The following is a 13,607-nucleotide window of genomic DNA, read 5'->3' as shown; positions in this document are numbered from 1 at the left end:
AAACATCAAAAATGAACTTTCAAACTTGTCTCCCTCCTCGTTAAACCTGGTGGCACCTTTTCAAGTCTGTCTCCAGGATATGCATGCTCCCCTTGCATCCCTTCCCTCTCTTCAAATGGCACAACAACTGACTCCGCTCGTGAGAAAGCAGAATGTCTCATTTCTGTGTTTGCTTCCAAATCTTGTGGTCCCAACCCCTCAATCTCAGTATCCATCCTTCCCTGTCATAGCCAACTGCTCCTGGACTCTGTGTCTTTTGCATTTGACAAGGTGGAGAAGGTTCTTTCAACCATCGACTCAGACTCTGTTGTTGGACACGACGGCATCAGCTCATGTGTCCTAAAAACCTGCTCTGCTGGTCTTGTACTTCCTCTCTCTGCGCTTTTCACATTGTAATTTGTGTTAGATCATCTTCCATCTGCTTGGAAATCCACCAACATCACTGTATGACATAAAAAAGTACAAAAACTGATTCCCTTACTGGAGACATATCAGCTTACTTCCAATCATCAGCGAAGTCATGGAATCCATCATCACAGTCAATATGAAATCCTTCCTTTTCTTAAACAACCTCATCTCAGATCACCAATTCATCTGCAGCTTTATGGTGTACTGCTCTCCCCTCTGGGCTGTCTCTCCTGCCTCACATCTTGCTCAGCTTGACGGTATGGCAACCAAAGCATTTAAGATGATTGGAATCTTCAGCAATGAGGCTGAGTCCATGGGCAGACAGACAGACAGGTCTGTGGTCTCTCTGTCTTCTACTGCATCCTTTCTGGTCTTACATCCTCTGATATTTCCATACTTTGTCCCCCCCCCCCCCCGTTTTGTGCAGTGTTTCACATGGTCCACCATCAACCCCCTTCTGGTGAGACTACCTAAATGCAAGATTACTGCTCCCCTCCACTAATCTGTTACTCTGTTTTTTCCACCTGTGGAACCAACTTCCACATCCTGTTCAATCTCATTCTTCCCTCCAGGTCTTCAAGACAGTTCACCACTATCTCAGATTGTCCCCAATTCAAAACCATGATGTTTTCTACCCTCATTAACCCCCACCTCAATCCCTCCTTCCAAATTTCTAGTTTTCCCTTCTGAATGTTTCTTTCTGTATCCATCTTGTCCACCACATGCATCCTTTCCTGCCCCATTCCTGTCTACACCCATTGTTTGTCCGCCTCCTTCCGTCTTGGCATTCAACTCTCTGTTGGTGTTTCCCCCCTCTTTCTGCTGTTCCTTTTGTCCTGTTGGGCCTTGATCCGTTCATTGTTCTAGTTCTAGCTCTTTCATGAACCTCGACTATGTATGCAAAAACTAAATAAAATAAAAAATACATAAAAGACCCAATCACGTCTCTCACCCGTAATTGGAGAGAATAACCAATCAGCTCTCATCTAATAAATTATCACAGGTGGATAGGATTTCAAATAAATTAACCCCCATACTTTTCCAGAACAAAGAAAACTGCATCAAGCAACAAAGAAAAGCTACACAAGGTAAGCTCTTTGGCGTTTCGAACCCCACCTGGGTTCAAACCCTCCCCAGGTGTTTATGTACAGTATGTTTGGGTGTGCATCCGTGTTTGTATTTTTCACCCCAAATGGCAATTATCATCTACATTTCACTGGAAGCCTCATTAATGTCGTATTTTAATTTCTCGGTGTTCTCTCGTGATAATTGTGATCATTATCGAGGGACGTTTTCATTTATTGCCAAACATTTCCTGATGATGGCCCTTCCCATTCATTATCAGCATGGCAACGAAACAGAAAACTCCACCAGAATCAAACCGAGGAAGATGTTCGCGTGTCAAGATGTGCTCTTCCACCGAGGCTTTCCATCATTGGGTGAGAGTGTCATCCTGAGGGGATGCAGCCTTTGTTCTCATCGATGAAGGAAAGTCCGAAGCAGTGGACAACACGATTCAAGATATTCGCTTGAAGAATGTATGCACAGACTTCAACATCACATGTATGATTCCTTCTCACCACTCTTCTTACAATTCTCACAATCTGCCAAGCGTACATGTTCAGGACTCGTGATGTGTCTGACAGTGACAGCCAATGCTGAACAACTTTTCGGTTAGGATTCTGTCTAACCATCACGTTAGTGCCTCGTGTAGATGTTAACTAACTGAGTTTGTCCAAATGTCGGCTGGTCCATTCACCATCAGCAATGTAATGGAATCCATTTTGCATCATTGAATTTCCTTACAACAGTTTCCTTAGTTTCTGTGAATTTGTGACCACCAGCTTGAATTTAGTCCCAGTCATTTAAGACTGTATGTGCTGCTTCTCATGATGTCCTCATTGAGAGAGGCCTCATCCATGTTGAAGGAGAAGTCTGACTTATTTTGACCTCCTTCATTTATTGTTTACATGAGCAACAATCAAGGCTCAAAAGCCTGGTGTTGGCTTAGTGGTTAAGGTGGCTGGCTGAGGACCTTTGGGTCCTGAATTCGAGCCCTGTTAGCTGCTAAATTTACACCAGGTGGGCTTGACTCAGCCTGTCATCCTTTGGAGGTCGGCAAAATGAGTACCAGTGTACTGATGGAGGGGCACAGCCATGCTTCTAAGAAATGATAGCTACCCAGCAGTCAAGCTGCCATACACAAGAACAGAACAGTCAAGGATCATGGATGAGTTTTATCTCAAACATGGGATGGATTAGTGGCTCACTGACAGATGACAAGTAGGGAAAAGAGAAAAAATTGGCAACATCTATTGGAGATAGAAATGTCACAAGAAGGTGGAAAGGAAGAAGTAGGCATGAGGAGTGGGTCTGTGGAAGGTCACCTTAAAGGTCTACAGGAAAGCACAAGATGACAAAAGTGGTGAGATGTTCCCACAATTCAAGGATAACAATGATTGTGGATTGCAGACAGCTTGGAAGTTCAGGGTTTCACAGAGAATGGGTTTACAGAGGAGCTTGAGATGGAGAGATTGCATGTTGAGGATCTGGAGATGGAGAGTTGGAAATGGAGAGATTGCATGTTGAGAAGCTTGAGATGGAGAGATTGCATGTTGAGGATCTGGAGATGGAGAGATTACATGTTGAGGAACTGGAGATGGAGAGATTACATGTTGAGGAACTGGAGATGGAAAGATTGCATGTTGAGGAACTGGAAATGGAGAGATTGCATGTTGAGGAACTGGAGATGGAGAGATTGCATGTTGAGGAACTGGAGATGGAGAGGTTGCAAGTGCGAGAACTGGAGATGGAGAGATTGCTTGTTGAAGATCTCGATATGGAGAGGTTGGTGATGGAGAGGTTGTATGTTTAAGATCGGGTGATGGAGAGGTTGCATGTTTAAGATCTGGAGATGGAGAGGTTGCATGTGGAGGAAATACAGATGGAGTGTTGGAGATGGAGAGATTACAAGTGGAGGAGCTGGAGATGGAGAGATTGCATGTTGGGGAACTGGAGATGGAGAGGTTGCATGTGGAGGAACTACAGATGGAGGGTTGAAGATGGAGAGATTGCAAGTGGAGGAGCTGGAGATGGAGAGATTGCATGTTGAAGATCTGGAGATGGAGAGATTGCATGTTGGGGAACTGGAGATGGAGAGATTGCATGTTGAAGATCTGGATATGGAGTGGTTGGAGATGGAGAGATTACATGTTGAAGATCTGGAGATGGAGAGGTTGCATGTGGAGGAACTACAGATGGAGGGTTGAAGATGGAGAAATTGCAAGTGGAGGAGCTGGAGATGGAGAGATTGCATGTTGTGGATCTGGAGATGGAGAGGTTGCATGTGGAGGAATTAGAGACTGAGGGTTGGATATGGGGAGATTGCAAGTGGAGGAGCTGGAGATGGAGAGGTTGCATGTTGAAGATCTGGAGATGGAGAGGTTGCATTTGGAGGAACTAAAGATGGAGGGTTGGAGATGGAGAGATTGCATGTTGAGCATCTGGAGATGGAGAGATTGCATGTTGGGGAACTGGAGAAGTTGAGATTGCATGTTGAAGGTCTGGATATGGAGAGGTTGGAGATGGAGAGGTCACATGATGAAGATCTGGAGATGGAGAGGTTGCGTGTCGAAGATCTGGAGATGGAGAGGTTGCATGTGGAGGAACTAGAGATGGAGACATTGTATGTGGAGCAGATGGAGAGTTGAAGATTGTGAGATTTCATGTTGTAGGTCTGGAGATGGAGAGGTGGAGATGGAGAGGTTGCATATTGAGAAGCTACAGATGGAGCGATTGGATGTTGAGGAACTGGAGATGGAGACATTGCATGTTGAGGAACTGGAGATGGAGAGATTGCATGTTAAGGAACTGGAGATTGAGAGTTGGAAATGGAGAGATTGCATGCGAAGGAACTGGATATGGAGAGGTTGTAGATAGATAGGTTGCATGTTGAAGATCTGGAGATGGAGAGGTTGCATGTGAAGGAACGAGAGATGGAGGGGTGGAGATGGAGGAACTAGAGATGGAGAGGTTGTATGTGGAGCAGATGGAAAATTGCAGATGGAGAGATTTCATGTTGAAGTCCTGGAGATGAAGAGATTGGTTGTTGAGGAGCTTGAGATGGAGAGATTGCATGTTGAGGACCTGGAGATGGAGAGATTGCATATTGAGGAGATGGAGATGGAGACATTATGAAGGCAATGCAAAAATGTAAAACCATGTGTAACACACATGATCAACTGCAGGTACCATAACATGCTGTACTCATGTGCTGATGCACAGTCACAATGGAGATTCAATTGATTAAACGTCTCTCCCACTCAAGTACAACAGGCTAGCACATAAGTCCTATTGCTCGCAATTGGCCATTATTGCATCTATCCATACTTTCCAAAATATTTCTGTATGACATTCAGTATCTTCCACATCATCAATTTTTGTTCCAACATACAACTGATTGGTTGTTCTTGGCGGAATAGTGTCCTTTACTCTTTCATCGGAGGCTAATGTTCCAGAAAATTATGACCTGAAAGCAATGATCATAACCTGTTAGTCAATGTTAGAAATATAGCTGTCTCCTCAGACCCACCCAACATGTGATTGAAGTCTGGCCATACAACGCTGAATCCAAAAGCATAACCTGCGAAAGATTCTACAGGTGATCTGCAGTTGTTTTGCTAAATATAAGACTTTTTTGGAGCACAGGTAAGGTAATGGAGTCACAGGTTGAGCACACCTGCCCCCATTCCAACCATCATCCTCACAGAGTTGGACACATTAATTCACAAACGGACTCTGTCGTCGTCCGTACCAATTCATCCAACCTGTATCCTCGATTACCATCCACTGATCCACATTTTATCCCGTGCGTAAATCGCTCTCAATCTTCACTAAGTGCTGCTCTCAACCGAACAAATTTTAAATGGCTGCAAACTGTCCAACTGTGCGACGTGACTTCTTCTTTTACCGACTCCCTGTTGTACATGATGTTTCTGTGACTACATTGTGCGTTTCATTTTGTTTGTGTGCACCATGGTGTTGATTTAATAATCACCGAACACTCTTTGTTCAACTCTTCAATGAGCCTCGACTCCCCGTTGCTTTTCAAACCGACTGCTGTGCTTCGTTCAGTCGTTCGCGTGGAGTCACACTGATCGAGCGATTGGAATGGAAAGTCAGAGAGCTGTCATTAATCTGATTTGTTGGTGCAAGGAGGCAGCTAAACAGGAAACAAGTCAAACATGCAGTCGAATGAAGCTTGTTTTGGGTAAACCGATAATATTTATCACAAGAGGTACAGTATTGCTGTAAGTGCTTGTTTTTACACTGTGGTTCCTATTTGTGGGTTGCAGAACCTTGATTTAGTGATTATTGAAAATAACTTGCAACTTTTACATCTACTGTGGCTTCTTTCAGGGGTCCATTTAGTCCCATCGTGAGGGACATTTGGACGAAATATTTCACAAAGGGACCCACTTGGCCGGACGTTCGACTCCAGCTGATTTAGTTCAGGAATTTGTAATTTGTTCAGGATACCAGAGACAACTCGACGACTCTTCAATAAGGACACTGTGGGGTCTTTAACATCCATTGTTTAATGTTAGCAGATGGGGCACTCGGGATAACGTCCCATCCGAGGGACGGAAAACTCACTGATCCAACAGCCAGCCTGTCAAGCAGGGGTGGAGATGAAGAGGGAGAGAATATATCAGAGTGGAGCAGATGGAAAGTTGGAGATGGAGAGATTTCATGTTGAACATCTGGAGATAGAGAGATTGCATGTGGGAGGAGCTCTAGATGGAGAGATTGCATATTGAGGAACTGGAGATGGAGAGATTTCATGTGGAGGAAATGCACATGGAGAGATTGCATGTTGAGGAACGGGAGATGGAGAGATTTCATGTGGAGGAACTGGACATGGAGAGATTGCATGTGGAGGAACTAGAGATAGAGAGATTGCATGTTGAGGATCTGGATATGGAGAGGTTTTGAGATGGAGAGGTTGCATGTTGAAGATCTGGAGATAGAGAGGTTGCATGTTGAAGATCTGGATATGGAGAGGTTGCATGTTGAAGATGTTGGAGATGGAGAGGTTGCATGTTGAAGATCTGGAGATGGAGAAGTTGCATGTGGAGGAACTAGAGATCATTGCATTGTGTTTTAGATCCCAATAATTATGTTGGCATTTCCAAGGTGATGAATCTGCAGTGGCAACAAGATGTCGATAAGGTAATAAAGGAACTCAAGCAGACAACCTTATTGGGGCTGTTTCATTGTGGTGGACATGTACAAAAAAGGAAGAACCCTGGGTATCTAAAAGGGCAGCCCACCTCTCCTTGTTGAACTTGAGTGCGTGCAGTATGGCAGGCCGTTTTTGGCGTAGGTTCCACATGTGTAGCATATCGTCAGCACATGCACTCACCAGTGCACCCTGCAAGGTAGACAGCACATCACGTGGCTATACATTGGAGATAAACCAATCATATGCACTTTGTTCGCTAGTGTCTCGACTACCATCTGCTTAAACCACCGACTTGGTGCACAGCACTGTAGAACACCTCGACCATTGCTGGGAATAAGCCGGTTATCTTGTCACACAGAATGCCTTAATGTCTGAAAAAGCATACCAAGTGTGCAGATCCCCGAAGTGCAAGTCAAAATCCCCTCCTCTTCCTGTTTGGGTCCATCATGACATTATTGCATCAGGACCTTTGGGACCTCTTCTTAAGGTTTCATAACAGCCTTGAGTAAGCCAGTTGATCAACTTTTGCGACTTATTTAAACGATTATTTATAACTTATCACTGTCATTATAATTATGATAATTTCTTTTTAATCAGTTTTTCGGGATTTTGTGAAAGCAACTAAGAAAAGGTATTTACAGGTTGTGGAATTTTTTTTTTAATCTCATATTAGGACCTCACTGAGTGGTGCAGAGGTAGCACACTCACCTTCAAGCTGTCGAGTCTGAGTTTGATTCCCGGCTCAATACTCACTGTCGGAGTGGTGTTTCTCAAGCAGGGTGTTTTATCACGAGGTGTTCAGACCCTCAGATGGACTTGAAGCCAGGTGTCTTGCCTGCTCGCATTAGTTGTAGATGTTACAGTTACACATCCCACAATGTGTTTGGTGAGGAGTCGGTGAGTTATTTCCAGTACTCTGAACAGACATTATAAATGCCCATCGAAAGAAACTTCAAGATGTCAGGCCTGGCCAGTCGGTTTATGGAAGACTTGGGCCAAATGCCCCTCTCAGCTAACCCCACGAGAAGGTGACAATAACTGGGGCCGTTAAAGCAGTAGCAGTCGTAGTAGTGGTACATGATTGGAACAGCAGTCATGTAAAGTATGGATTGGAGAGTCTTTGTGATAGAGGGGAGCCGAGGCAAGCTCAGCTCACTATCACGTGTTCAGAATATTGATGATGTTTGGGGGAATTCCAGACTGTATGATAATTCCACCGTTCACAATCGCCTTTGCCAATAAATTATTAAATAAACTAATCGATCCGTACACAAATGTTAACATCAAACATGTGTGGGTTAACATTGAAAAGATACAAAGCGACTCATTAGACATTATTCTCTCTCATTTTCTGCAGAGACAGAGAGACAGAGAGAGAGACAGAGAGAGAGACAGAGAGACAGAGAGAGACAGAGAGACAGAGAGAGACAGAGAGACAGAGAGAGACAGAGAGACAGAGAGAGACAGAGAGACAGAGAGACAGAGAGACAGAGAGACAGAGAGAGACAGAGAGAGACAGAGAGAGACAGAGAGAGACAGAGAGACAGAGAGACAGAGAGACAGAGAGACAGAGAGACAGAGAGAGAGAGAGAGAGAGAGAGAGAGAGAGAGAGAGAGAGAGAGAGAGAGAGAGAGAGAGAGAGAGAGAGAGAGAGAGCTTAATGATGCCCATCCCATCGACATAGATAGATAATTAAGATACGACAACTAATGAGGTACCCCTTACACCTCACCTCCCTCCTGCTCCAATCAATTCTCCCCTCCAAATGCCACACCTTTCAATTGTTCTCCCCACCTCTCCCCTTCCAATCACTTAATCCCATTTCATTTCCCATTACAGCACCACACTCCTTTCCCTTCATCTTCGGCAAGATCTTACATCTATCTGTCTGTCGTCAATCAGGTGCTTCAGTATTGCTCACCTGAAAATTTGGATGCAGTACAGTACCATGTTAGTACCTGTGGTGGCATCACCGAATCTCTAACCGTGGTACCACCCACAGCATCGGCTGTCATAGTAACGCAGGTGCCTTCCAACCATGGTACCACCCACAGGATCGGCTGTCATAGTAACGCAGGTGCCTTCCAACCATGGTACCTCAGGTTCTTAATAAACCAGGAATCATATTGGATGCTCGTCCACGAGCCTCGACTCTGTATACAAGCAAATAAATAAATAATGAACATCCGGCTTAAGAATCCTAAACAAAGCATCTTCCCCATTAGGAGAACCTACTAGCTGAACCAGAAATAAGCGTCGTATCTCATATATGTGTCTCCTGTCATGATCCATCACAATGATCTTCATTCATGTTATACATGCATCTCCAGTCATGAACCATCACAATGATCTTCATTCATGTTATATATGCATCTCCAGTCATGATCAATCACAATGATCTTCATTCATCTTATATATGCATCTCCAGTCATGAACCATCACAATGATCTTCATTCATGTTATATATGCATCTCCAGTCATGATCAATCACAATGATCTTCATTCTTCTTATATATGCATCTCCAGTCATGAACCATCACAATAATCTTCATTCATCATATATATGCATCTCCAGTCATGAACCATCACAATGATCTTCATTCATCTTATATATGCATCTCCAGTCATGAACCATCACAATGATCTTCATTCATCTTATATATGCATCTCCAGTCATGAACCATCACAATAATCTTCATTCATCTTATATATGCATCTCCAGTCATGAACCATCACAATGATCTTCATTCATCTTATATATGCATCTCCAGTCATGATCAATCACAATAATCTTCATTCATCTTATATATGCATCTCCAGTCATGAACCATCACAATGATCTTCATTCTTCTTATATATGCATCTCCAGTCATGATCAATCACAATAATCTTCATTCATCATATGTATGCATCTCCTGTCATGAACCATCACAATAATCTTCATTCATCTTATATATGCATCTCCTGTCATGATCAATCACAATGATCTTCAATCATCCTAGATATTGTTGCGGTTCGACAAAACCACATGCCTCTAAGGCAATGGCACCCAACATACAGTGATCCCCAGGCAGTTATTTTGTTCGTCTTCGTGCAGTTAGACCTCTCCTCATGTTTCGGGGATTAATGGGATGAAGTGCGTTGTGTGGGTCTGATAGTTTGGTCCATTAACTATCTTGATGTCCTATTTTGATTTCTACTCCAACCCTTTCCTTTTAGCCATGGTACAAATCAAACACGCAAGCACACACACCATGCAATATGCGATTGAATAATAAGCACACCACGATGCCTCCCATGGCTTGGAACCACCAAACTCCCTCCACTATAAACTCTACACTATACCGCACGCGCATCGCGTGCCATTATCTCATTCAAATCTGTCGGCCAATTTCCAACCGGCATCTCACCTTGCTTCAAACCTCGCTCACCAAACCTCACCACTTCAACCACAAACGCCTCCTGCACACAGGATAAATATTCCCGCACCCCATCGTACCACTGCATCATGAAAATTCACGAGACAGGAGTGCTGCATGACTCGGACTGTCCTCGGACCACGCGATGCGGGTCCGAGCAACCGATGTTAACAGCTCGACCTCATCTCACAGGGGATGTCCCGGGTGGGCACACAGAATTGATACGACACTCATCCAGTCGCCAGACCACAGAAAGACAGGGGCGGCGAGGAGGTGTCGTGGGAAAGGCGATCCACGAGTTTGGTACGGGGCCCAGGTGTGCATTTTGGCTCAAAAGAGGGGGCCCGTGGGTGGCGGGGAAAGTTCGTTGCTATTCATCATTCGGACTGCACTCGGAGCGCGTTCAGGGCCGGGGTACCGCTCAAAGAGCATGCCCTGTGTTTGGTCAGGAGCTCCGGACCGTGTCGAGCAGGATGGGCGACTGAGACAGTTTCCGGCCCCAGGAGCCTGGCAGGGCGTGGCTCAGACCACTGTGGCCCAATAGAGAAGCAGGATTCGGGTCACAGCGCGTCGCTTTCAGGTCATGACCCCACCCTTCGCCTGGGGCTGATGAAAGGTAGAGTCATTCGCCCCCTCTTCTCTGCTCCTCTTGGCTCTTCATTGGCTTCTCTTCATTACCTGCTCTTCGATACCTCCCCTTTGCTGGCTCTTCACTCGTCGTTGGTGTGCGATTGCGAGGACGTGCTTCTTCTTGAGAGCCTGGTCCTGGGTGACTGCCGAGACTCCCTGCCAGGCTGTAAACGTTCGCCATCCCCGTGCAGCCAGACGGACCACATGTTGCCACGAGCCCCGGCAAAGTGACGAAGCCGGCGATAACGCTCCACATCTCGAGGTGGGAACGTTCAGGCGGAGGTACATGCTCCACAAACAGACCTATACACGGCTAGATTATGGATTTTTCGCCTCACACATCTTCTCTTCTCTCACTCTATCCACCCATCTATCATGTCTCCTTTGGTTGCACAAAAGAACATCATTACTGATTCGCAATCCTATTTTCCTCTGGGACGACACCACACCTGCCATATTGCACTACACCACACCTCCCACTCCCACCCCTTAGATACCACCAGTATTCCTCCCTCCTACCTCTCCAGAAGTGTACTGGGTTGCGTTGGTCCGTCGACCGCACCAGGTATTGTGAGGCTGTTTATTCTCTTTCTCTCTCTCTACCTCTCTCTCTCTACCTCTCTACCTCTCTCTCTCTACCTCTCTCTCTCTTCCTCTCTCTCTACCTCTCTCTCTACCTCCCCTCTCTCTACCTCTCTCTCGACCCCACCCTCTCTCTCTCTCTGTACCTCTCTCTCTCTACTCCTCTCTCTCTCTCTCTCTCTCTCTCTCTCTCTCTCTCTCTCTCTCTCTCTCTCTCTCTCTCTCTCTCTCTCTCTCTCTCTCTCTCTCTCTCTCTCTCTCTCTCTCTCTCTCTCTCTCTCTCTCTCTCTCTCTCTCTGATATCTAATCTCCCTCAGGCTTGTGTGTGTGTGTGTGTGTGTGTGTGTGTGTGTGTGTGTGTGTGTGTGTGTGTGTGTGTGTGTGTGTGTGCATGTGATGGCACCTGTCCTACTTCAAGTTAAGATTGTAGAAGTGATAACGGGATAAGTCTGCTCTGTGTCTGCTTTTGTAAGATTGCTTGCCGTTTGCCACACCACACAAATTCCTTCGTTTCCCTGCTGTACATCCGAATAAACCCCATTCACTGTGCCACATACCTTTCCTCGCCATTGTGAATAAATGATTTATATATAAATGTTGCCAGCTCATTTCTGTCTTTTCCTTTATTGGCCCAGCATGGTTCGCACTCGAGTCCAGCTGGGGCGTTATCCCCCAACGATCTCTTTTCTAGCCAGTACATTCTTGGCAGTTACACTCGGCTGCATCTGATCTGGTAAGGTGATCCAGTTTGAGCAAGTGCGTACCGAGGGCATGTCTCCCGGTAATTAAATCACTTGACCTTTCGGTAAATGGTATCAGACGGAGGACCCTAAGTCATGCGGTCGAGTTATTGGCGTTCACGATCGATTCGCGACCACCACGTCATTAAGTTATTTGTGTGTGACGGCCTGTGATTCTGGAGAGTCTGGTGGGAACCCGAGGTAACTCACCCCTCGTGGTCTTTCTCACCCCCCTACCACAGGTCTGCAATAATATGCATCTCCTGTCATGATCCATCACAACGATCTTTGATCATCCCCATACAGGCTTAAATTGATGGCACTGCCTATGGCGTTCAAGGACAACTCCACACATGGCTTACTGACTTCCTCTACTCTCGTAGCCAACGTGTGATTCTCAATGGAATCCTTTCATCTCCTCACCCTGTAAGGGCTGGAGTGTCTGCCCCAAGGCATTGTTCTGGGCCCAGTCCTATTCTGATCTTCATCAATGATCTTTCTGACTCTGGAAAATCCCCTTTATCTATTTGCTGATGACAACTCCCTCTGCCGTGACATCCCTCATCCAGAAGACAAGCATGCTGCAGCCTCTTACGTCTCCTCAGGCCTTGATAAAATCACAAGCTGATCAAAGTTTTGAAATATGTTCATTCAATCCTGACAAATCTCACTTTCATGATCTATCTCTATCTCTATCTCTATCTCTATCTCTATCTCTATCTCTATCTCTATCTCTATCTCTATCTCTATCTATCTCTCTCTCTCTCTCTCTCTCTCTCTCTCTCTGAAAGGACCATCTGGCAACCCCTCATATCTCGTTTCTTAACAATCCTCTTAAGGAAGTTCAGTCACTCAAACTCCTGGGTCTCACTATCAGCCATGCTCTTTCTTGGGCAAACCACATTTCAAAGTTGGTCTCCAAAGCCAGCTTCCGACTGGGCTTCCTCCATCATGCAAAGTCTATCCTTGGCAGATCTGAACTCCGATCCACATACAAGGCCTTCATCTGTAGCTTGATGGAGTACTGATCTCCCCAGCTGGGCTGGCTCCTCTGGCTAACATCTTGCTCAGATTGACATCATGTTCACCATTGCCTTCAAGATCATTGTAATCCTCTGCGATGAATCTTTGTCTGTGGGTCTATCACTTGGCCATCGTAGACAGGTCGGTGGTCTCTCTGTTTTCCACCACTCCTTTCTGGTCTTCTACCCTCTATGTTCTGTGTGTTGTCCCTCCCCTCCCCCCCCCCGACCACCCCACCATTTCTGCAAGGCTCACACAGTCCACTATCAACCCCCTTCTGGTTAGACCGCGTAAATCCAGGATCATTGCTCACCTCCACTCATTCGTTCTGTTTTTTTCCCCCCATGCCTGTGGAACCAACTTCTACATTCTCTTCAATCCATTCTTCCCTCCAGGTCTTCAAGTCAGCTGTTCACCACCATCTCATCGCTCCAATCCAACACCATGATATTTTTCCTCCTGTTCTGATGAATTCTGTGTTCAAGCTATTTTACGAGCCTTGACCCTGTGTACAAAAAAGCGTGTTCGAGTTAGCATGCTGTTCGCCGAACTGACTCATC

The 13,607-nt window shown here is 45.5% G+C and overlaps 1 protein-coding gene across 4 annotated transcripts in view; it reads right to left on the bottom strand.

Moving 5' to 3' along the window:
- Window positions 1–13,607, bottom strand: part of LOC147011351 (syntaxin-binding protein 5-like) — a 197,496-nt gene that overhangs the window by 107,365 nt on the left and 76,524 nt on the right. For all 4 annotated transcript variants that reach the window (XM_085858353.1, XM_085858352.1, XM_085858355.1 and 1 more), the window contains one exon: window positions 6,741–6,841. In XM_085858353.1, the coding sequence (XP_085714479.1) occupies window positions 6,741–6,841 (101 nt within the window). The remainder of the gene's footprint in view (window positions 1–6,740; window positions 6,842–13,607) is intronic.

The sequence above is a fragment of the Eptatretus burgeri genome, chromosome 15 (assembly GCF_056783735.1).
Source record: "Eptatretus burgeri isolate ZD-2024b chromosome 15, Ebu_testis_v1, whole genome shotgun sequence".
Taxonomy (NCBI): domain Eukaryota; kingdom Metazoa; phylum Chordata; class Myxini; order Myxiniformes; family Myxinidae; genus Eptatretus; species Eptatretus burgeri.
This window is presented reverse-complemented; position numbering and strand designations above follow the sequence as displayed.